Source organism: Myotis brandtii, unplaced genomic scaffold (genome assembly GCF_000412655.1).
Source record: "Myotis brandtii unplaced genomic scaffold, ASM41265v1 scaffold18, whole genome shotgun sequence".
In the NCBI taxonomy this organism is placed as follows: domain Eukaryota; kingdom Metazoa; phylum Chordata; class Mammalia; order Chiroptera; family Vespertilionidae; genus Myotis; species Myotis brandtii.
The window spans coordinates 11,526,865-11,553,160 of NW_005356674.1; the positions used below are offsets into that span (position 1 = coordinate 11,526,865).

Here is a 26,296-nt window from a genome sequence, read left to right on the forward strand (position 1 = left end):
GACACTTTCTTAAGTTTAATTTCCCAGGTCATATAGATTAAAACTGTAATAACCAAAAATACAGACATGAAGTTATCCAACCCAAATTTGCAACTATGTTAATGGTACAACCTTAGAAAACTTAATTTAGAAGCAAATGCGTGGAAGTACTTAGCCATCTAGAAATCAAATAAATGCAAAACTTATGCTTTAGAATTATATTTTACTTTATCCCCTTATGTTTCCTGACACACACATAAACACATGTACAACACAGCACAGGAGCCTTGGAAACCTTCCCTTGACCCCATGTACATGATACGTTGCATGTCATTTTTATTTTTTAATGGTTATTGAATTGCATGTAGTAATTGTCAGTTTTCTGCCACCTCTCCAACCCCTGCTGCAAAAGATCTCATCTATTCGGAGGAAGATAATTGCCAAGCTGTGGAGACAGAAAAAGAATAGCTGCATCTCACCACTGTTGTGCGCCTCCAGCTGTGAGGCAGAGTTGACAGCAACCTTGCATAGCGAACAGTAAAGGAGCCGTTTTGCCTTTTCTTCCTCAGTCTCCGTGGAAGGACATGAGCTATTGCCACTGGCGGTTGTGGGGCTTTTTTCCACTTTAGAGGTTATCTCAGTTGTCATAACACTGTTTTTGGGAATTTCCACAGTTGTCGTCGTTGATATTGCTGGTGTCCCTGTGGTACTGTCTGCATTCAAAATAGCACAGAGAAAAAAAGAGGGAAAAACAGTGGTATTTATCTTTCCCTATTTGGAAATGTATTGCTAATATTACATTCTGCTAATACTGAGAAGAGCAGCTAGCAAGTGTTGCTTGTCAGCTGTGAGTCAGTGATCTCATTGGGAAATTTACAGAGATGACCACATGTCGTTTTGTATATTGCTATACAACATTCTGATGATTCTTCAATATATACAAATACACTTTACATTTTTTCTAGGGTGTAAATAAATATACCCACAACTTTCTGTGGTTCACATTTGGCATTAGCAAAATAATCTTTACAATGTATTATACTTTGTATACATATATTTCTACACAGATGGCTTTTTTTTTAAGGGGATAAATACTTAAAAGATATTTGTATTTTGATTTACTACTTGTCTTTCTATTTTCCTTTCACATTTCTTTCTTTATTTAAAAAATAAGCACTGATACTTTTGTACATGCTTGTGCAAAAGAAAAAGAAAAAAATGGAACCTTGATGATTATATCTTTTGTCAGGAACAATAGTTTAGAAAAATCATCGCCCTATTTACAAAGAGTTAACACCAAGTACAAAAATCATCAATATACAAGTAAAGGGGATTCTAGTATGGCCTATTTATTACACTCATACCCTGTCCCAGGCTTTGCTTGGGAAGTTTGTGGCATAGCATTCAAACATTATGGCCACTCTTTACAAGGCATTCACAGACTGGTCACACCATGTGAATGTCAAATAGTTTCCAGAGTTTGATGACGACTGTAACCCTACAACCCTGTGGCTTCAAAGGTTGATTCTTAATCCTGAGAGGTCAAGCTCTAAAGTGAAACTACCTTGTCTTAACTTCAATTGGGTACACACAGTTCTCATCCCAAACATGCCAATGACCATGGTGTTAGCAACATTTGCATATCCAACAACACACCTCGAATAAGCTCTGTGCTCATATCCTTTCTATGCTTATCCTACTTACTCTGCTTCCCTGCTGCCTGGTTCTTAACCTCCTATTTAAAATATTCCCAGACTGTCTCTCCAGTTACAGCTGCTCTTGCAACTGTTTCTCATTCCATATGCTGCGGTGGTCGCTACCTAATGCCAAGCTGCGAAGTCCACGATAAATGGGTTGGGTGGTGGCTATAAAGGACAGTGATCTGCCTGCAATGAAATGTCCTCAGAAATGTTTACTTCTTGTTAGCTCACACCATCAAGAGTTGATTAGTTACAGGATGCATTTTAACTTGGATACTTCTTTGATCCAGGTACAGAGGTGGGGATATAGGTGAGATTAATTATGGCTTCTTGGCGTCAGAAACAGTAGTCAATAAGAAGATAAATGAGGTCTTGTTGAGGGCTGTTTTATAAAACAATTCATCTGGATCTTATTTCCTTTGCCTGACGCTTCGCATACTTTTAATCGCTTATTTTAGCTGCTAAGATCATCAAGTAAGCCTCCTTCAGTGTCATGGAGATTATCCACCAACCATGTAAAAAAAAAATCAGTCTCCCATGGCTAGAGAAAAAGAAATAAAATTACTGTGACACCAAATTTTGCCACCAGAATTCATTTATTCCTTTGCACATGAAGAGGTCAATTTCCTCATTAGTTTTCACTTGCCTAATAAGGTTCCTGATTACAATTACAATATCAGGTAACAGCCAGAAAATCATTCTGAGAACCTAGATATGGCATAAAATACAATGACTACTTTAAGACGGTCGAGTAGCCCTTCATTGCTTCCAATAAACCAGAAATGACTGTTTGACAGCATAGGCATGTGTCTGTAAATAAGTAACAAATGGCCCGTTAATTTGCTAAGTGTTTTCTATACATAATTTCATTTAATCTTCAAACAAACCTGTGCAAGCAAGGAAATCTGGAAGATAAGGAAATGTCTCTGGGTCACACAGTACTATATGGTGAAACCAGGGCAAAGTGTTTCAAGAAACAAAGAAATCAGGGATTTTGAAAAAAAGAAAATGTGAGTGATAGATGACCTTGGCCATGATAGTGATAAGGTCATAGTAAGGTCACAAACACCACATTTTTCTTATGTTCAGCTCTATAGGGAGTGATAACTGTAAATACAGAGATATTGAAACTTGGTGTGGCCACATATTGCAGCCAGAATATGATACTATGGTTATTTCATTTAAATCTAAGTAAAAATATTCCTATTAATATCCTGCTTCTAATGAATTTTCCTTTGAATTGACCAAGTTTATTTTACTCTTGACCTGAAAATTGTACATTGCATGGGTCATAACAATCCTAAGCCGACTTCCCTATTTAGAGTGAAATTCCTAACAGAAGTATAGAATAAACAAAACCATGGATCTTCCAACCCTTGTGACAGCTACACTATTGTCTTTCCTAACCCCAGAGGATAATGTACATTTATATCAAAGACCCCATAAGATAGAGACACCAGATTCTCTATGCCTAGGGCTTAGTGAAGCATTAACATTTCCTAAGGCAAGTCCCTTGCTTGAGACGGGCTTAGGGGAATTAGTATCAAAACGCTTAACTTCTGGCATTTTTACTTTGTTGCATCCTTTAGACCACATAGCTGAGCCCAGATCTGTTACTATCAGTTTGCAGTAAATTGGAAAAAACTACGAACAGTTATAACAAGACAGATTTTTCTCTTTTCATTTATAAGTGGTGAGGGGGACTTTTTTAATAACCAAAAATATTTAAGGTAAATATATTTTAAGATTATGCTGAATTCAAAGAGAACAAACTACATATTTTATAAATTGAATAGAAAAATTACATATAGCAAAGAGATTTTCCTTAATATGGTATGTTAAATTAACAATTATTAATGATCCTAATCCACTCATTGACAAATTCACCATAGTGTGACATATTAACTGAAGGGAAACTGGGTGCAGAGAACACTAGAACCTTCTGTAATATTCTTGCATATTTTAGATAAAACTAAAACTATTAAAAATTTATTAAATTTAAGAAAACGGAATTATAGCCAGTCAATAATGTATCATTGTTATTTTGTAGAATCACAGTCAGAAGGGATCTTAGATCATAGTCAGAAGCTGTAGTATAAGTTTTTTGGGTTTTGTATTAGTAAAGTTCCCAAGGTCACACAGAGCTCTGGGGGAGAAAATGGGATTTAACACCGCATCTTCCAGTTCCTAGTGCCCGTGGGCAAACTATGGCCCGTTTGAAATGAATTAAACTAAAAAAAAAAAAAGACCGTACTCTTTTATGTAATGATGTTTACTTTGAATTTATATTAGTTCACACAAACACTCCATCCATGCTTTTGTTCCGGCCCTCCGGTCCAGTTTAAGAACCCATTGTGGCCCTCGAGTCAAAAAGTTTGCCCACCCCTGTTAGTGCCTGTTATCCTACACCGCAATGACTTATGTATTCAAACTTCACTCCATAAACATTTATTAAGCAGCTATTTTGTGCTAAGTTCTATATTAAGTCACTAAGAATGAGAAGGCCAATAAATGTCCATCCGACATTAAAGGGGTTTATGAGACATCTCATTATGAATTTAAATAATAACAATAAACTTAATCAGCATGAAAAGGAACTCAATACATATGTATTGAGAGAAAAGAGTAAATGGCTTATAGAGAATAATTGTGGAAGAAATTTTAAAGCATTTACAGTTGTTAACTCATTCGATCCTCACAAACACCTAAGAGGTGCATGCCATTTGCATCCTGATCTGAGAGAAGAAACTGAGGTACAGAGAGAATTGGGAACCTCCCAATGCCAGAGCTTCAGTCTCTAGCACAATGATACCAACTCAGACAGTCTGGCTCAGAAGCACATGGTCTTCATTTATTTTTATTGCTACATTTTTTATTTTTATCATAAAAAGCATAAACTACCTTCCCTTCAGTTAATTCACATTGGTCATGACTTACTATGCATGTTTGAAGACAAAATTTGACTTTAAAAGAAACTAAACATGGTCCGAGCTAGAGTCGATCACATATGTCTAAACATCCATTTATGTTAAAGTATTTAAGTTGCTGGAATCCATTTAGGAGGAGGAAAGAGAAAACCTACAGTCCTCAAAAAACCTCTTGTGAGAAATGATAAAGTGTGAACCACAGGCCTTCCTTACTGCACCTTTTGCTTTTCTTTGCTGTTCTTTTTAAGATCAGAAAGCAGAAAAATAATTCACTTTTCTTAATGTTTCCCAAAGGCTGATTCAGATTTCTTTGCACTAGTCAACCAGTGAGGCTCTTGGAACAATCTATGTGACAGGGAGTTGGAATAATGGGTGCAGTTCAGTGGGAAGAGAAAGGTTTAAGATGATTTGGGTTTGCATTTCTGGGTTATGTTTCTGCCAGTGCCCAGGAGCAAATATTCATTATTGCAACTGTCGAAATTTGGCTTTGGCATGAAAACAGACAGCTAATACTTCGTGGAACGGGGCCTTAGTTGAAAATGAAAGGGAACTTGACTGCATGCAGAGTGGCCCAGTTGTAGTTCTCATCTTTATAAGAAAACATTGTAAAGACCTTCAAAAAAACACACAAAGCATAGGAAAGGATTCCAGAAAATACCAACAACTTGAATTCCAGATAATAAAATAGATCAGCCAAGTGACATGGTCTGGATAAGAAATTTATTCTCTTAGTTACGGGCCTCATAACCTAAGTGGGAGAACCAGAGATGAGTTAAGTTTTCTCCTATTTCATAAGAATTAATAGTATAGCCCCCAGATGCTCATCATGTTTTCCTATAGATTGAAGACTCAGAATTATATACGATTTATGTCCTTCTTGCCTGTATGAATTGAAGTCTCACCCATGTTTGCTAGAAAGTAAGCAAAACAGCTGATTCCTCTTGAATATGTTGCCATTTTGAAAAATAAAAAGGTGCTTTTAGACCACACACACACACACACACACACACATCACAAACTTTTAGAAATTGTTACTGGTGGTTTCTTTCCTATGGATTTCATTTAATTTAACCAACATTTATTCAGCACAGTAACACACTCGTAGGCTCAGGCTGAAGTGACCCCTGCATTAGGCTCTGTACTTACGAGGGCTCCACATATCAATCACAAGTCACTGAAACAAAAATCTATTGTGTTTTTTTTTAATCTTGTAAAAGGTTTTTAGAAAGTTCAATAACTAAGTGAGGAAATGGGAATTATAGGAAAGGAAAGTGAGGGCTGAACCGGGTGCCCCAAAGGCCAGAGTTCACATATTTGAGGGTGTTTGTATGCATATGTTTTTGATGGTGCGTGTGCCTGTCTGGCTTTGTGTGTATTGAGAAGAGGGAGGAGTCACAGCTTCTATGTGGACACCAGAGAAGGAGGTTGGTTTGTTCAAACTTGGCTGCATCCTCTCTAAGGAACAAAGTCCCCCCAAGTATTCCTTCCCTCCATCTACTGCAATGGTATGGGGAGTACTTCACGCTGCCTGGTAATCTTGAACCCACAAAATGAGGTTGGGGAGAATGAATACCTCCCCCAGCAGGCTACCCAATTTCACTGGGTCTAGTTACCACCCAAATGCACTTGCTTTTCAAATACCTTCTGACAGGTCTCTGTTGATCTGTGTTACCACTTTTTAGGACTCAGGACTGGCTCAGCAGGGTAGATTCCTTATCATCCAGGTCACAAAGGTGATCCCCAGGCTGTGAGGCTGCTAGGTGAAGTCTGAGGTATCACTTGTAAATACTTAGCTATATGGCATATGCTATATGGCATATGGTATCCACTTGTACTCTTGTCTTGGTCCTGAAACTTTTGGGGTGGTCCTTATTGAATATTCATGCGTCAGACCCTGTGCTAATCACAGGCAGTGAAGAAATAAACATGCTATAATTTGTATACTGAAGAGTGAAAAGGCTCGCTCACATAATAGGAATGGAAGGGATATGGATTTCCTCTCTTTGAGGAGGATGAGCAAGAGGAGGTGTCACTAGAAAATATTAGAAAAATAATTGTACTTTGAATTGATTTATCACATCTCTGAGCCACGCAAAAAGTGAATCACTGTACTTTTTAAATCAAGTGGCATATTCTGTACTACAGTGACCTGAATAAAACTGTTAATGTCCTAAGGGATCAGGTGAGTAATTCTTTCTTCTTTTACATCATTTGAACTAGATTTCTCATATCTCACATGTATTAGAAATTATAGAAAGGCAAGAGATTGCAAAAAACTTAGAAAACAAAAATATCGAACTGCAACTTTTGAGATGCTTTCTAAAGCTGCCCAATCCATGGTTTGTTTGAGGCAATTACGTCAGGTATAGATTCATACACAGTGATAACAGTTATCTCTTGCACTCACTTTTGCCAGGTACACCACACACAGACTAAAAAACAAATTATTCTAATGACAAATATTTGAGACACAGCCTAATTTTTTTTTTAAAGGGAGATTCAACTTTTGGATTTCCCTCTTGAAGCCAGGACCAATTAGCTTCATTGGGACTGGCCATTTTTAGGAGGATCATGTGATTTGACAAGTCAGGACAGCACCTGTCCTTGTAGACATGCAGGTCTGGCTTTGCCATATGTTTGGATTATCATTTTGAGAAAAGCCACCAAGTTTTATAGAAACTTTCCAAATGTTAAGTTTTAGCATCTGCGTATGTGTGTGTGTGTATGAAATCCTGTGTGTGGCACAATCTCTGTGTTCTCCATGGGCTGTGGGCGGCCAGTTTCGAAAGGTTCCCTAGGGACACAGTGCCTGTGCTCCCAAACACTGCTCATTTCCACCATGGTTCAGGGACTCTGGTCACATGACTTGACTGAGCTTCTCCCTCAGAAGGCCAGGTTTCTATTTTAAGGAGAAATACGATGATCCCAGCTAGTCTTATTTTTTCCTTTACCAGATAACTTGCCCTTGTTCCTTTCTTTAAAGTCTAGAAGAAGGGCCTCACTCTAGGGCAGAAGTCTTGACAGCTATGTGTAAGGGTTCATACTTAATACCCCAGTGGTGTTCTTGGTTGGTAACAGTCACCTCAGCAATCTCTAATATCTTACCCAGTTGGAGCTTGAGTTCCTGAAAGTCAATAGGGATTACACTCCCTACTCCTATAGTATACGTATCCTCCATAACACAACTAGAACTGACCTTGCTAGTTATTTGCTAACTGGTAAATACTGAGGCTTCTGTCAACAAATATGTTCTGTTAGGCATTTGCCTTCCTTTGAAAAATTGAGATTATATCCCCATAAGACACTTAGCTGAAAATTGGCATGGCTATAGAAATAGCAAATCTCTGACCTGCTACCCTAAGTTTTCAACCTTACTCATTTTTGTCTCATAATATATATATTTTTGAATATATTTTATTGATTCTCCCACAGAGAGGAAGGGAGAGGGACAGAGAGCTAGAAACATCGATGAGAGAGAAAAATCGATCAGCTGCCTCCTGCACACACCCCACCGGGGACGTGCCCGCAACCAAGGCACATGCCCCCGACCGGAATCGAATCTGGGACCCCCGAGTCCGCAGGCTGACGCTCTATCCACTGAGACAAACCGGCCAGGGCTCATAATATTTTTTAAAACTCTGCTTCTCTCCCTCTATTCTCACTGTGCTCTTTTGGCTCTCACAACACCCAACACTGATGTGGGGCCAAGATGTTGGAAAATTTTGTGAATCAGATACTGCTATTATTGCACACTTCACAATCTAAACCTTGGGGTTTACTAAACACAGATTGTTGATTCCTGCCTGTAGAGTTTGTGATTCCTAGGTCTGGGTTGGGACCTGAATATATGCATTTCCAACAAGAGCCCAGTTGTTGCTTCTGCTGCTGTGCTGAAAACCACCATTGACAGGTCTGCCTATTAATATCTGGTTTACCTTAACAGGTCTCAGACTTACAGCTATAATGTCACTCAGAGAGCAAGTCCGGAAAGTCAAAATGGGAAATGAAGGGCTCTTGTTTTTCCTGTGACTGAGTGACTTCCTGAGACATGGAACTTTCAGTACTAAAACAGAGAAAGTGCCCGGCAAGGCAGGTCAAGTTCTTACTGTAGGTAGGAGTTTGGAATAAATGAGAAGACAACTCTCTAAAAAATATTTTCAATGCTACCCAAGTATGCAATGAACCATTTCTATCAGAAGATGCATTTTTGAGATATATGTAATAATAAATGAGGAAGGATGAAGACACAGATCCTTGAAACTGAAGTAAATAACTACTTATTTAATGTTCCATTTAGCAGTTAAACCAGAAGCTCTTTTGTGAGAATACAGTCTTCTCTCTGTATCTTGGAGTCCATGTTTCTAAGAGAATTTGTTTCCTACATCGCTCAAAGAATGTATTCTTTATCCCCTCTGAACATAAATTAATTCAAAGCAGATTAGTTCAAAGCTAAGTTAATCAGAAGGCAAGACCACTAGGCTTTGAGAGTTAATTGAGTGGACATGCCATTGCGAAGTACCAAGGGGTTAGTTTTTTCAGAATTTGAAAATTTGCTGATAAATAGTACAAAAGGGAAAGAAAGGGGGAGACAAAAAGAAAATCAGTGTATTCCAAAGCTATTTTAAGTGACTTGGATGCCCCTAGATTAGGAAACTGCCTTTTTAGGCAGCTAATAGGGATTTTTTTTTTTTTTTTTAGTAAGGCAGAAGAAAAAAAAAAGTCTATTCGAATCTATAAATGGTAGTTCCCCTGTTCCAAGAGCTTTCAGAGGAAATAAAGTGTTGCATGCCACAGTAACAGCTGCCATTTCATCAATGAGAAGACCTGTGTATTGAAAGCTAGATTTGAAATCTGGCAAAAAGTCATGGCATGGTTTTTCAGTGATTGCCTTTGGTAGTTTATCTGGTTATAGTAACCGTCTCCTTGCTTTTGGCTGTGTGTTTAAGTAAGGGTTTGCCTTGTGCCCTGAACTTCCATAATATCTAACTACTAACGTTTATGACATGATAGATCATGAATCTTGAAAGCTTTTACTAATTGAACTTGAACACAAAGTGAGAGAGAACATGCCTTCTGAATAATAGTGAATTTAGATTATGTGTAGAGAATTAAGAAGGTGGAGGTAGTCATGCTATGCCACTTAGGATACAAATCCTTGCTGTAGTAGCCTGTGAGGCAGCCCATATAACACATTTTTAAAAAAATAATAATTGTCAATTCTTCAATTTTGTTGTACCTTAGAGCTGTCTTGAAGATAAGAAAACAAGCTTCCATAATAGATGGCACAATGATAAGGTATTATTGTGGATATAGTATAGAGCATTATTCCATCTGGTCTCAGGCATTTTATTGTAAATTCAAACATAGTAAGAGTTACTTAGCAATTTTCATTACAATGTTGGTGTTTCACAGATTAACTATGCAGGGAATTTTTAAAGCAACAGAAAGGTACCATGATGTAACTGACAGACCTTTGTCACATTCAGACATCTGAATTATTTTTTAAAAATTCAGGTAACCAAGAAAGGCATTTTCAGGGAGTTAGTTCTACTGGACAAATTATGAGAAATGGTTGGCAAAGACGAGAGAAATAATGCAAAAGAGAGGGCTCTTAAAAAATGAGAAAACATGTATTTTTTAAATGACAACCTTTCAACAACTTCTAGGTATTCCACTTAAACTATAAACTGCATAGTCTCAAGAATCCAACTACCAGTTATTTTACCCCAAACAGCAATTTATTTTTTTTCTTTCTGCAGAATGGAGAACAAGAGGCAAGTCATCGTATAATGATTTTTTGATAAAATTTTTCTCCTCAAACTGGTTGTTTCCATGTAATGTTAATTGCTCCAACCAAGAAGTTTAAGATTTGGAGGACACATAAAACTAAGGAAAAATGTGCACATCAAAATAGAACAGGAGAAATAAGAATTTTACTCGTTATTTACTGAAAGGTTGGCTGCTGAAAAATTAATAGAATTGCTTCGAAACTAGTAAAATTCTGGAGCAGATGCCTCTCAGTGAAACCGAAAGACCAATTTCTAAAATGGTAGGATTCCTTCCTTACATGCAGAAACCATATAAACCAGATTTCCATGAAATTACAGGTTTAAAATGATCTCTCCTATTATTTCCATAAATCACCACACCTCCAGAAATTCCAAGCCACAGCAGACTGCCTCCGGCACAAAGTCACCACACTGCGTATTTTTCTTTTCCTTCTTGAGAATATATTCGTTGTAAGTGTATCACCATTTCATCAAAACACTAATTGAAACGCTGAAAACAATGTCCATCTCTCTTTTATGTAAAATGATGCAGAATAAACATTTTTATTTTCCTTAGGCCTCATTTAAGAGACTAGTTATTTTGACATTATTTAAAAATCTTCAAATCTAATTATTTATTCTGTGTATATACTCAGAAAAAAAAAGTCTTGGTTAGCGCTACCAACCACAATTTAACTAAATACTTGAAGATAAGTATCTTTTAAGAGAGAGCTATGTTGAACAAGAAACCATCTGTACTCGGCTGGTGTGGTTCAGTTGGCTAGGCTTTGCCCCTTTACCAGGAGATCTCAGGTTGATTCCAGATCAGAGCACATGCCTGAGTTATGAGCTCAATCCCCAGGAAGGGGCATGCACGAGGCAGCCGATGGATGTTTCTCTCTCATTGATGTTTCTATCTCTCTCTCTCTCTCCCTCTCCTTTCCTCTCTCTGACATCAATAAAAACATATTTTAAAAAAGAATAAACCATTTGAGAATTAATTAAAAAATAAATTTGTATTATCTCTGATGATCAGTCCTGGACATTCTATTCCTGTAGAATGCCAAATATTTTTATGGCTACAAAAGGATAGATTTCTAGTCCCATGACCTGACTTACCAAAGGATGATGGGCATTTCTATTCCATTTAACCCTGTGGGATATCATTTCATGAGTCAAATCAAAACACTATGTTAGAGACCATTTGATATGAATAGAAGTTCTGAAATTGTATCACTACCTTAGTTAAAATAATTAAAAAATAATGTTTCGTTAAGCTTTAGAAAATAATCATTTTTTAGGACACATACAGAGTGGGGCAAAATTAGGTTGGCAGTTCTTATGAAAAATAACAGAATAATTAATAAACAATAACACAAGAATAAACTGCGTTTTGCGTACTCACAAATGTAAACCTAGTTTTGGCCCCACCCTGTATCTGTACAGCTGTTTTTAATTATCACCATTTCTACTTTTAACCAAAACCCAACTGTGAAATTAAAATGAACAGCCAGCACTTTGGGTAAAGTGCTTTGCTTTATAGGTCACTTGAGAAAGTTTAATATTCTTGGAATTTTTATGTGTCCTGTTTTCGGTAAACCTGGTTTACATCAACATTCAGTTCTTCTGATGATGCTTCTCTAGAAACGGAGAAGCCATCCTGCAGTCTGGGACTGGTTTTGTTCACGCCCTTACTGGCGGGCGCCTCTGGCTCGGGGAGGAAGCCAGGCCTAACCTGCTAGCAGCCCAGCCCTGCCTGTGTGCCGTGAATAGTCTGAGTGGACAGGGAGTGTGCGAGGCAGACCACATCCTGGCCTGGCACTTGGAAGGCTACTGCCAAGGAGTCAAGATCACAGCCAGATCGTGACAGCCAATTCACAGGGCTGGGGAGAGAAGTCGGAGCCAGAAGGCGAGCTGGGCGAGAGGAGCAAGCCCTGGGGAACTTGAGGACGTGGCAGGCAGGCAGGTTGCTGACCTTGGCAGGGTATTTTTAGCAGGAGGGCCTCACCTCTTGGACAGCCCTGTCATGGTTTTATTGAGGAAAAAAAAAGTATTCATGGCCACTGTCTGCACCTCCCACGGAAGGGGAGAGGAGGCAATGGAGGAGATGGTCACTGTGTCTCTAGAGACTTTGGGCTTCATGCCCCTGGCTCCCACTATAGGAAACTGGGCTAAGAGGCAGGCGAGGCAAGCACAGGGCTCATGCTCCTTTCTTTCCTCCTCTCTGTTCGTCTTGGCTACTCCCTACCTCACCAAAAATCAAATCACAATATAAATAAATAACACATGCATAGATGCAGTTCTCCTTTTGAGATTTCAATTCGCTCCCCTAAGTCACCCCTCATTGAGGACATTTCTAGATAAAACAAATTTAAAACTTTCCAGATTGGCTGGGGGCCGGGGGGTTGTGGTGGGGAGGGAGGAGGAAGGGAGAAAAGACAAGTGGCCAAGATTGGGCAGGTCAGCTAATAGAGTGGAGTTGCATGATCTGGTTCATGAAATCATCTTTTCTCAGAAGTTCATCCAGAGAACATTGATGCTTAGGCCTAGCTTTGTAAAAAATACAACACTTTTTTTTTAAACAAAAATTGAAGCCAAAAATAAATTCACTTGGCTAATTTAAGTGCACAGATAATTCTAAGTGTTGGGGGAATTCTTGCAAAATGCTTAGCCATTGAAAAAAATAATGCATTTTATTTTCACACAACTTTATTTTCACTCAACATGGGATATATGCACCTTCAGCGTTGTGATGCCACAGTTTCAGTGTCATTTGCTTTTATGTCACACTCCAGAAAAATTCCACTGTGGCTTAACCTTCAAAATACAATTTCAAAATCAGTAGAAATCTCTTCTCTGTCTGACTTGTCAGTCCAGATTAATAAACGTCTCCTCAGACTTAAAGTCTAATTAAAATTGAATAGATCTGAATGAGATAGAAATGATTTGTTTTTGCTTATTAGCTCTGCTTTTTGCAAGATAGAGAGAACTAGAAAAAAAGAGAAGAAGGAAGCATTAGAGAGACATGTGTCTTATTTGCCCTTCTAAATTACAGACTTCATAGGAAGAGAACTCCTTTTAAAGAACATTTTATCAGCCAGCCCAGATGGGTCAATGTGATAAACCATCCACAGAATTTGAATAAATTTCTTCTCTTTCGATCTTTGAAGATCTCATCATCACAGATGCTCCGTTTCTATTGAGGGATATGTCCTGTTAAGATTTCTGAGGCGCTAATAGACAAGGTGCCACGGATATGATGATTTATGAGTGCTGATGTGAATATCACTGACACACCAGAGTAAATGCCAAACAAGTCTGCAGCTGATTTTGCAAGATACATGGTGTGCAATATACTCAAAATGACAGATAAGGCATCACTCAAATGAGATAAAGACTGATTCTTCAACTACTTTTCTGTCTTTTTCTTTAAATTTTAAATTTTGCATGATACAGGGAGGTTCACTAGTCAGTACAACAACCTAGCTGCTGTCTAGTTTTATAGGTCCTTATTCTAACTGTCATTATTGTGACGTGAATAAGCTATAGGGTAAAACAATGCACTCCCTTTAAAGATAAATCTAAACAAGTATGAAATTAAACACATGTGTAACAAAGACATTTTAAAAGATGCAAGTGACAGTCCTTTTTAGCTTTCAAATAAATTTTGTGGATATTTCTCTCTTTCTATCCTCAAAATAATACTGAGATAGGTACTAGAGTTCTTATTTTATAAAATAGAAAACTGGATTATTAATATAAAGTCACTTGCTAGAACCATATAGCTATTAATTAGGAAGGCCATTACAAGTACCAAGATTTTTTAGAGTTTATTGTTGCTGGTTGTTAGAAATATTTAACCATCAAGAACTAAGTGTAAAAGTCACATAAATTGATAAGACATTGCAGACTCATATATTAATTCATATTTCTACAAAAATGCAGGATGGGGAAAACATAGGTTTACAGTTCTGAGTAGATGAAATACAGTTTATTTTTGTATTATTATTTATTAATTATTGCATTATTTTCTATACTAACAACTATAAGTGTACTTTTGCCTCACCCTGTACTATTGCAAAGACAAGTATATGACTAGAACACATTCTATATTTAGTTTTGGAGTAATTTTATAGCATTTATAATAAAGACATATGTATTAATATTACTATGTTATTTAAATTTAATGAACCACGCCAGATTTTTAATACCTCTATTATCTACTAAGGTTTCTAGCTTTACTCTTAGAAATTGCAATAATTTAAAACAAACAAATAAAAAATATAAAGGTTTCCTTTTAAAATAGGGGTTAAATCACATTACTCTTTTCCTCAACCTATTTGGCTCCATATTTCACCCCAAGGGAAAGCCAATGTCTAACTGAAAGTCTTCCCCCTCAAGTCAGGAACAAGACAAGGGTGCCCCTCTCATCATTGCTATGCAGCATTATACTGAAAGTTTTAGCCAGGACTATGAAGCAATAAAATAAAAATAAAAGGTATATAAATTGGAGAGGAAGAAGTAAAACTATCTCTATTCACAGATGACATGATCTTATATATAGAAAACCCTACAGAATCTTCTGTTGTTGTTGTTTTTGAAGCTGATGTCCTGCAATGGCCAGAAGGCCCCATGTGGTCTGGTCCTCCATTAGTTAGCTGACTTTATCTTTTCCTACCCTCCTTTTTGTTCCCCCTGTAACTACCACACTGTACTGTTGGCCTCCTTGCTCTTCTTCAGGCCTCCAAGCATGCTCCCACCTTAGAAACTTTGAGTTTGCTGTTGCATCTAAGAGGAGGCCTCTTCCCCAGACAGTCACGTCACTCACCCCGCTCCACCTGTTAGTCTGTCTCACTTATTCAGTGACGCTTTACCTTAACACCCTGGGTAAAATTTTATTCCCCACTGATGCCTGTAATTCCTCTTTCTCTCCCCCACTTCCTTTTTCTCCCTAAAATTTATCGCATTCAAATATGCTATTAAATATATAATAACAGAAGGGTGTTGACTACCAGTCTCCCACAGAGTGGGATGTACACCCTACAAGGTCAGGGGTTTTAGCTGTTTTGTTCTCTGCTGATCTTCAGCATCTAGAATTGTGCCTGAAACACAACAGATTCCCAAGAAGTATTTCTTAGTAAATTAATAAACAAAGAAAACAATCCCGAAATAAAATGATGCTTGGGAAAGAAGAAGGAATAGCAGGAGAAGACAGAGGGAGACCCAGCATCAGGGTGATTGCATTTATGTAGAAATCTTTTCTCCCCTCTTTGTCTGCTGTCTTTTGTTCAAATGTGATTTAATTAGGTGATTTAAAAAAAGTGGGGGAAAAATTTTTTTTAAATGAGGAATTGTGTTACATGATTTCTGAAGTCCCTCCCAGCTCTACAATAAAAGGATGCTCTGAAAACCAGGATGTTTATAAAAACTCAGCTGTAAGATCCACAGAGCTTCTAAAAGAGTGCTTAATAAGTTAATTTGACAATTACACACAAGTAATTCTTCACTAGCCCTTCCATTACCAAAGGCCAATAGGTAAATTAGACAGGGTAGATGTGGAAAATTATTTTCTGCACCTGGGAAGTTATGCCATGAATCATATCGAGGCATTATCACCATACTTTATTTGTTTCCTTTCCCATTCTTCTAGGTCGGGGATGATACAGTTCAGAAAAGAAAAGTTTCTGAGACACTTGGCGGGGGAAAAAAAAATAAATGACTGAACTTTAAGCAGCTGAAAAAAAGATTAAGCTAAAATCTAGTAATGCAAGAACAAAGACTGTAGGAAAATTTGAACTCTCAAGTGTCAAGTAGCTGTGCAAAACTTAGAAAATGTGACTCAACATTAAGAAAAAGATTTAGGTTCTTTCTTTAAAACCAAAGGTAAAAATATGTAAAAAGGTTACTTTTACCAAAGATAATGGTTCTTTAAATCTTGTTCTAAACCTAAATAAATTTTATTTATGTTATTAGGACTAGTTAATACTAATAATTATACTTTGTTTATCCATTTCATTTTTTTCAAACAGGAACACCATTGTTGAGCAAAAGCAAACAATGATATATTTTTTAATTAGTTATTTCTACAAGGAGGCTACATGCTAAGAGTATCAACCTCTGGAAAATTTATAAGCAATTTTTGACCTGGTACCTGAGAATAAATATTCTCAAACCTAATAGCCAACAAATTGGGGCAGCCACTTTGGAAAACATTTTGACACAGCTCCTCTAAAGTTTAAGTCTAGAATTACCACATGACCCAGCAATTCTCATCCTATCCAATTTCAAACATACCTAAAAGAAAGCAAAACATATGTCCATACAAAAACTCACACACAAATGTTCACAGCAAGATTATTTATAATATCCCTAAATTGGAAAATCCAAAAGTCCATCAACTGATGAAAGGAAAAAAAAAATTAAATCTGGTATATCCAAACAGTGGATATTTTGCCCTGAAGAGATCTGAAGTGATGAGACAGGACACACTGTGAATGAACTTGAAAAATATTATCTATATATATAAAAGCCTAAGTGACCGTCTGACTATTTGACTGCCTGACCGGTAGCTATGATGCACACTGACCACCAGGGGGCAAACACTCAACACAGGAGCTGCAGAGCTGCTGTGACTGGCAGTTGAGGTTCTCAGGTGACGTACCCGGAACCAGAGAGGAGGAAGCCCGATTCCGGGGTGCATCACCCGAGAACCACCCTCTCGCAATCCGGGACTCCTTGGGGGATGTCAAAGAGCTGGTTTCAGCCTGATCCCCGCAGGCCAGGCTGAGGGACCCCACCAGTGCATGAATCCATGCACCAGGCCTCTAATGTCAAATAAAATAAATCAGTTGCAAAATGGCAGATATTACGTGATTCCATTTTTATGACATACCCAGCATAGGCAAATCTATAGAAAGTGCATTAGTGGTTGCCAGGGAGAGGAGGTTTTAGGGGTAAGAGAGAGTGACCACTTTAATGGGTATGAGGTTTCTTTTGGGGGTTCTAACATTGATTGTGGTGATGAATGCAAAACTCTGAATATACTAAACATCACTGAATTGTGTACTTTAAACAGGCACATTGTGTGGTGTATGAATTATATCTCAACGAAGCAGTTCTTTTAAGTAAGTAATAAGTAAGCTGTGAAAGCACCTCTTAATGTCTAGCTTCTTCATTTCTGGTTGACTATGAGAAAACAGGACCACCTGCTGACCATCCTGTCCCCAGGATGGACAAGAAGGGATGGAGTGCAGTTTATATGGACTGTTAGGCTGGTGCAGTGGTGGACTTCAGAAGTACCAAGAGGGAGGCAGGGCCCCTGTACTGCTAATGACTTCAGGTTACTCTGTGGAGAGGTTGAGCCTTATATTAATTTACTAGAGGCCCAGCGCACGAAATTGTGCGCAAGTAGCTCACTGCCGCTTGTCACTCGCCGCCCCGCCCACTGCTGCTGGTCACTCAGGCCGCCACCCCGCCTGCTGCCGCCCATGGCAGGCGGATGGGGGGAGGGTCTGAGAGGTGGTCAGTGCATCTCATGGCTACTGGTCGAGCGGTCGTTCTGGTTGTTACGCTTATGGTCCCTGGCCTTTTATTATATAGGATATGCAAATGGGATAGTAGTTATCATATATCTCAGACCAAAAAAGATCCTCCTAAAAGACAACTATAACCATTCCTCTGCTAAAAACCTTGTAGAACAAAATCTAAGCTACTAAGTCTAATAAACCTGTCTGGCCCTTGCCAGTTGAGCTTCAATTCCAGCTCCTCACCCACACACTACATTTTAATCTTTTCATACTATCCAAGTTGCCCCAAACGCTATGATCTTTCCTAACTTTGTTTGCACCCCTTGGCCAAGTCTTAGCACAGATGTCACTGTAGAAATTCGGTGATTCCCTCTGCATTTGCTTCTGCATCTTGTCCGTATTCCTATTTGGTTACTAATCATTTTATTATAATGATTTCTTAAATTAGTAATCTTTTCCCCAGATTATGAGTCTCCCACGGCCAATATCTGGCACATGTTAAGTGCTTAAATGAAATACTTATTACTTGGCTGGCTGGCTGGATGATTGAATCTAGTGTTGCATTTAACTTTCTCTGCTTGTCATCTCTGCTCTACAGGGAAGGAGGGAGAGGGTGGAGTCAAACAATACTTTATAAATAAAAGTGTAAGTTTAAAATTATTTAAATGGTATGAGCAATCACAAATTTAAGGGGTAGGCAATAGTGTGGAATAAGCACAAGATTTACAGGTAGGGTATGTTTTAATCCTAATGAGTTCTCAATCCCTGACAAGAGAGCATTTCACCATGCTAACTATATTATTATTAGTATTACATATTTTAAATCCTCACCCAAGGATATTTTTTCCATTGCTTTTAGATAGACTAGAAGGGAAGGGCATGGGGGGGAGAGAAACAGGGAAACATCCATGTGAGAGAGACACATTGATTGGCTGCCTCCCACACACGCCCCTGTCAGGCCAGTGATCTAGCCTGTAACTGAGCTAAGTGCCCTTGTCCAGGAATCGAACCCTCTAACCTTTGGTGCTGAGGCCGATGCTCCAACCACTGAACCAAACCAGCAAGAGTTGGTTGTGTATTATATTTTTAAACAACATGTTCCATAAACACAAGCCAAGTACTTTATCTAGTGCTCACCCAATGCACCATACTTTATTGCATGGCTGGATGAAAATGGAAGAGATTTGGTGGAGATATTTCAAGAAAGATGAAATATCTCCACCAAACTGCCACCTTTCTGAGGTATGTGCAAAGGTAACTATGACAGTGCCCAATGTTCACCTTAGATGAAGGTGAGCACCCATCTCCCATGTAAGATGGAACTCTACTCCCTAAGTCTGGGAATACAAAATTCTGTCCCCGGTCCCAGACCAACAACTTACAACCTCCCACAGCGGCGCTTTACAACCTAGGCTGCAGTCATTATGTACAATTTTTTTTTTAAAAAAGAGCTATTAATTAGGGCAACTGGGCTTCTGATCTAGTTCCCAAAAGCACAGAACCACACTGCTAGGACTATTGGCTGCTGCTCAATCACCTGTCAAATTTTCTGAATTCCCAGCCAATTTACTCTGGACGTTAAGCTTGATCTTTTGTGTCCATATTCCTGTTGATGCTGTTTACATAAGGATTCCTAAGAGACACAGGCTTGACCTCAGTTTCATGCTCAGAGGCTCTGTCAGTAACATCATCTGCTTTCTTTCCAGGGCTGGACAAAATTAAATTCAAATACTAGCTTGCATGAACGACTGATACAGATCTGGACCCGAATGCCTTTGGTTTCTACATCTGCCTGAAATTCAGAGGCTAATGCCTAATGCTCTGTGTAACTATTTCATAGGTCTCCGATCATGTGAGAAATAGTGTTGAGAGGCATAAAGCAGTTGGTGGATATTGAGTATTTATCCTTTAACTCTGATGATATCTGATTATATTCTATATAAAGCTTTAACAACACGCTTTTCAGTTGTGTACTTCAATGGGAATAAAGGAATAAAGCAATTGCGTTTTCTTTAAATACTACCTTGCATTTAATTCAGAAATTAAATCTTCATGTGTCATCTTGTGGTGAAGCTACAAAAACAAATTGGTCTTTTAATAGACACACATGTGTGGTCTTTGTGCTGTGTGTGTGTAAGAAAATATTATTTTCTACTGACTACAAAGTTACTTATTAAAGCAATTGTAACCTCTAAAACTGATGCTTTCACTTTTCTAACTTGATATACAAAAAGATTTTATAGAAACGAGATTATAGAAAAAAGATTTTAAGAGCTATTAATTAGAGCAACTGGATTTCTGATCTAGTTCCCAAAAGACTCAAGACTCACCTTTCTGTCATGAAAAAAATATTAAGTTGATTGGCTTAAGGACATCGAAGATTTGTTTAGCACTGTACAATTTGCAAGATGCTTTACACCCATTCTTTCTCACAGAATTCTTTAAAATCAGAGTGGGAGCTATTTTTGCAACTTTAAAAAAATGTGACTATAGTGGGTAACACCGTATTGTATAATTTAAATTTGGTAAGAGTAGAACTTAGGTGATCTCACCAAAACAAACAAACAAACAAACAAACAAACAAACGAAGTGAAGGATATGGTAATTTTATGGGGGAATCCTTTCACTATGTATATATCAAAGCACCACCATGTACACTTTAAATATCTTACAACTTTATATGGCAATTATAGCTCAATAAAACTGAAGTCAAAAAACTAAAACTAAAATGCAGGGACAAAATTTGGGAGACTGGAAGTAACTCAAAGACACACACTGCATGGCGGCGCCCAGACCGGGGTGTCCTTCTCCAGTCACACAGGGTGCCTTAGGGAGTTAAGGTGAGGGGAAGGTGCACAATGAAAGAAGACTCTCTGCCTTTCATTTTCTAAAACCATTTTCACTGTTTACTGTTTCCTCTTTGGTCTTTGCATTTTAAATATGCAAATTTTTTAAAAAAAATTTAAAATTCCTCTTTGAAATTAAGTTTTAATTTTGAAGGAGACAATTTAAGAGAGCAAGTCTAGTACAGATGTTATAAATTCAAATTATTCATGTTGGGCCAAATGTTAAATAGTAACTTAATTGCCTTCAAATTTGCACAGCAACTAATTAGGCCTCTAGCCAGTTGAAATCACACACCATCAGCTTGTAGCTGTACATTTCAAATGTTCACAGAAAGGAGTTGGATGCGCCTCTGAGAGCATGCTCCCTGAATAGCTGCAAATGTCCAGTAAAACTGCTTGCTGGTGCAAACTGGGACAAAAATACATCTGCGGCCATATTAAAGTATTTTTAACTTCTGAGCACTTTATTATCTGGCTTAGATTACTCCCTGTGACTCTCTAGCTCTTAGCATGATAGATAAAAGTAGGTGCCTGGCATATAGTAGTTGCTTAATAAATATTTTATAAGTGAGCTAATTTTGGGGGCCCTTATAACATTTTCATAGCTGAAATTTGACAGTCTTGCTTGCTATTTGCATGTATAATGGCAACAACAATCAACAGCAAATCCCTTAGACTAGAAACTCCAGGTGCCCCACAGTGGCTTGGTGGGTGCAAATGATACCATTGTAATGAACTAACTGTTAATAATGGGAAAGGAGCAGAGGGAAGGCCAGACATTATAAGCATGTTCCCTGCAAAACACTGGGGGAAGAGGGCTGGACAGAGGGAAGATAGATGCATGCCCAGTAAAGTTGGGATGACATAGGGATGATACTTGCCTGTCAATCACACATGGGAACAGAGGTCATTGGCCAGAATAGGGGTGGCCACTGTAAGGGCATGAAGATTTGGAATACATAATCCCTTAAACAAAAGAATTCTCTCTCTCCCACTCTCTTGGCTCCTCTTGGTGCATTGTGCTTAACTCCTGTTGTGCTTAACTTCTGGCTTGCAGGGCCCTTTTGTTCCTGCTTCCTTGTCTTCTCCTGTGTGGCCAGCGCCATGCGGACAACTCCCATCCCCCTCCCCCATCCCCACAATGGACTAATGGACTGCAATTAGCCTGATGCTGTAGAGGACCCTGCTCCAACATGGAGCAGAAACTCTGGACACTGGCTCTGGTTTTAGCTCTACTGAAACCCCAGCTACACTTCTTCTATAAATGGACTAAGGGAAATAGGACTTTGGAAATGCAGGGATTTAATTCTACACAAATACAAATCTCTATGTGTCTCAGAAATTTCCTTTTTTCGGGATAGCGCAAGGACTCCATCCCCAGCAGCACCAAGTTGGGAAAAGAACCCCCCCTAATTCATCAAGTATAAGAATTATTATATTCAAATCTAAACATAATCTTTTCTCCTTTTAATTTAATCTCCTTCTATTCTTGTTCCACCCCTCCCCCAAGAGAGAGGATGCAAGAATTCTCAGGTACTTAAGATTTCTCAGACTATAATGTTGAGCCAGGATTTACTCTTTAGAAGAAAAATTATATAATGAGTACCCAGAGCAACTCTGACGGCATTAACTGGAAGAGAGAGAGAGAGAGAAAGAGTGAGAGAGAGAGAGAGGTCATTCAGAGCTGATCCTGACACCAGTGATGCTTGCTTAATTAAGTCAAGAGAAGAAATATGTTATAAGCGAAGAGATAAAGATATGTAGATAAATAGCAAAATATTTTTAATTTATTTTTTCTAAATATTTATTAAGGTAAAAGTAGACATTAAAATATGTGTAACACTATGCTAGAAGTAAATAGCAATTTTTAGGAGGCTAAGGATAAAACATTATGGAAATAAGAGACAAAATAGGCCCTGGCCAGGTACCTTAGTTGGTTAGAACATCATCCCAATAAGGCAAAATTGAAGGTTCCATCCCCAGTCTGGGCTCATATAAGAATCAACCAATGAGTGCACAAATAAGTGGAACAACAAATTGCTCGCTCTCTCTCTCTCTCTTTCTTTTTCTCTCTCTTCCTTCCTTTCTCTCTAAAATAAATTTTAAAAAATGAGGCAAAATGAATTCAAATAAAGTTTAAATGCTACAAAGTTTGAATTATATAAAGCTAACTAATAGTTACGTATTACAATTACAATAATTATGTTTTATAAATATTATGTAATTTATATATTATGTATAACTACACATAATTGCATATGCAATATATAATAATATGTAATCATTATTATATAATGCTTTACTTGGTAAGCCTTTAAAAAGCTAAGCAGGAAGCACCAAGTAAAACAATGTTTAAAATATCATTTGATGAAAATAGTATACAGACTTGAAATATTTAAAAAGTAGATAGCTACAATGCTATTAAGGGTAATACATATACTTTTATTAATCTAGGTAATTAAAATAGTAAGTATCCCAAAATAACATACTTTAAGAGGAAACATAAGGTAGAACAGAAAATATTGAGCAACCTAAGATTACAAAACATTTTGTGCAATGGGATCCCATTTTTATAAAAGTTACATCCCAGGTATTTTTAAAGGGAGACTAGTAAAATTGACAAGTGATTGATAGGATCTATTTTTCTGTATTAAAATATATACACAATTTATTGTTTCACAGCTAAAAAAAAAACAACACCAATTACTTAAAATAATTCAGAGACAGAGAGTAAGGCAGTAGCACAGCCAGTCACATGGCAGGGCCCCTGAGACCCACACAGATGCCCACCCCGGAGCCTGAGAAGTCCTGAGGCCTCCTCAAAGCTGAATGCCATGGGCGGGGGGTGAAGAGCAACTAAGTCCCTTTCAGATCTGACCTTATAGAGATCTCTCTATAGCAGCTCCTTAGTTTTCTCTCTCTCAGGATTCCAAACTCACTAGCCACCTCCACTGATGCCTACAGACATGAAAAGACACTTATTTATAGATGATTCCATTGCAGCCCAACTATCTGAGAATCAGGAGAAACCTCTTCAGGTCTGAGGTCCCTCATTTTGTCAGTGACAGAATTTACCCAATGAAATGAAAAATTGTGCATAGGGTTAAATGTTTACAAGTTTTAGAGGGCACATTTTTTCTTCCTAGATTGGAACTGTCAGATAGTGCTCTCTTGGGAGACCCCCTTAGCCTAAGTTTCTTCATATGCAACAGGAATAAGAATATATGTCCCATAACTACCTTACTTATGGGAGGTGACAACACCCATAGAATGGAAACCATTGAAACATAGCAAAGAACTGAATGGAGTTCAGCTGAGCTAAATGCTTCATACAACTCTTGGTTTAACCAAAGGAAGCAGAGGTTATAATAAGACTTAAACTCATTTAAATCTCTACCGAAAGCCAATATTTTAGATTACAATAGTCTCAGGCTATGTGATAAAGCAATGCATCAAGCCCATAAAGCAGACTTTTGATAAAGTAATCACAGAGATTTCAAAATAACGTTATGGTCACTGACTGCAAGTTTGCTGTTGAATGACATATTATATACATACACTGTTTTGCTAACTATGTCATCTTGTGCTCTTCAATGGAAAACCAAAAGCCTTCTTTCCAAAGGATCTACTAATTTGAAACAAATAAATCTTAATGCTAACAAATGCATTTGTATACTAAAAAGTAAGCCAAGAATATATTCCCATGCTGTCTCTCTGTCTTCCTGTCTGTCTGTCTCTCCCTCTCTTTGGCACAGGCACACGCCGCACTGCACATGCATGCCTGCCGAGAGACCCTCCTCAAACGCTTACTGTTTTTTGTTCTCTCCGTAACATTATATTAGTTTCACAAACAACAGCAGTCAACCCCTCTCCAAACAGAGTAAGCTCTATCTAGAATTGCAGTTGTAAAACCACAGCTGTTAGGAGCGGCAGTCCAAAGTTTATATGTTTATGCCGTGTTTTCAACTCATAGTATCCAAACATCCATTTTTTGTGTGAAAAACATAGATACTCAATTATTTACAGCCACTGGAAAATAATACACACATGCATGCACGTGCACGCGCACGCCACACACACACACACACACACACCCCACGAAGCTCATGGACACCATTTCTACAATAATTTCGGAATTAAGAGGACCAATAATCACAGCAGATGTGTGACACAGTGAAATGATTACAGAGCTATAACCCATGGGAAAATGAGACAGTACCCTGCTTACCACACATTACTCGCTACTCTCGGCTTCGCAGTGGGCCCAGGCAGAGGCATCCAAGCTAATTTATGAGGCCGTCATGTGATGCCACTGCCGGCCAAAGTCTCTGCTTCAAAGTAAGATGCTATAAATTTCTTTCTCATTCGATACTTAGTCATCTTCACAGGAAGATTGTATATCCAAGTACTTTATATCCTGTGCTTAACAGCTTTCCATCCATCTCTCTCTGTACGGGACATTTGCTGTTAAATATTTCTTTGCACGCGTGTTTTTACTGTCGCCATGACCACTTGGAACACCTAAATTTTATTCCATGTAGGCAACTACAAATAATCTAGAGTCTTCCCAATTTCTTTTGCTTTTAGATTATGTCCTTATGCAACCCATTAAGTGTTTAAAAACACACTACGTTTTAAAGATTGTTCTCTTTACTGAATAATTTTATTCAGAACCGTGGTTATGCAGGTGCTATCAATTGGTCTAGCAATGCCATATATAATCCCAGTTACTTTGAAGTACTTTCTCTCTTACTGGGAAGAATGACGTATTGAAATAGTTTATGCAGAGCTTAGATCTAATGGGCTTATCTTGTCCGATCCATATGTCTGCAGGCCCACTCTCCCCCCCACCCCAACACAACAAGAGGGCCATACCCTCTCAACACCTGGCAAGGGTAGATAACACAAGGCAAAACATTTTAAAGTCCAGGAAAAGCCATAAAAGAAGAATAAATCAGAAACCAAACCTGCCAATGATTACCGGGGCTTAAGACTAAATTCTCAAAGAATTCCTCCAAGAATGAATTAGAATGATTTCTTTTTCTTGGCACTCTTGTCGCACATCTGTGTGAGTCTCAATGTATCTCATTGTCTGCCCTGACCCTGCCTCTTCTTGTACTGCGAAAAGGAAGCCATTCAGCGTCCACCTGTGTGAATTTTATAACATTTCTAGCATCTGTTTCTTTCTCACCCATTTTGTGTTTCTGATTAATCGCACAGGGGACCTAAGCAGGGCAGCGGGGATAGGATCTGGCAGGTAAGCAGACTCATTGCCTGCAGGCTGACCCACTCTCTCAGGCTGTACAACACTCATGCTCCATCAGACTGCAGGCAACAGAGACTGCTGTGAGCATGAAGAGAGATGCTCTTCTGTGTGAATCCGTGCCAGGCAGCTCTGTTCCTGTTTGCAGGGATCTTGGAAAGGTGTCTCTGTTTCCATAACAAAGATCAGAGCACTATTATTTCTCGCCCGCCTATGCCAGTGAAATAGCTCTGTAAATGATGCCCGCACATCTTCTATGACTCCGCCCCAATCCACTCTCATAGGCA

At 38.3% G+C, this 26,296-nt stretch overlaps 1 protein-coding gene across 5 annotated transcripts in view; it reads right to left on the reverse strand.

Moving 5' to 3' along the window:
- The window catches only part of ZNF385D (zinc finger protein 385D), a 705,866-nt gene that overhangs the window by 18,340 nt on the left and 661,230 nt on the right, over positions 1-26,296 (reverse strand). For 4 of the 5 annotated variants that reach the window (XM_014537585.1, XM_005863642.2, XM_005863641.2 and 1 more), the window contains one exon: positions 459-692. The exons of the other annotated variant lie outside the window; for it this stretch is intronic. In XM_014537585.1, coding sequence (XP_014393071.1) covers positions 459-692 — 234 coding nt within the window. The remainder of the gene's footprint in view (positions 1-458; positions 693-26,296) is intronic. 5 annotated transcript variants of the gene reach the window in all.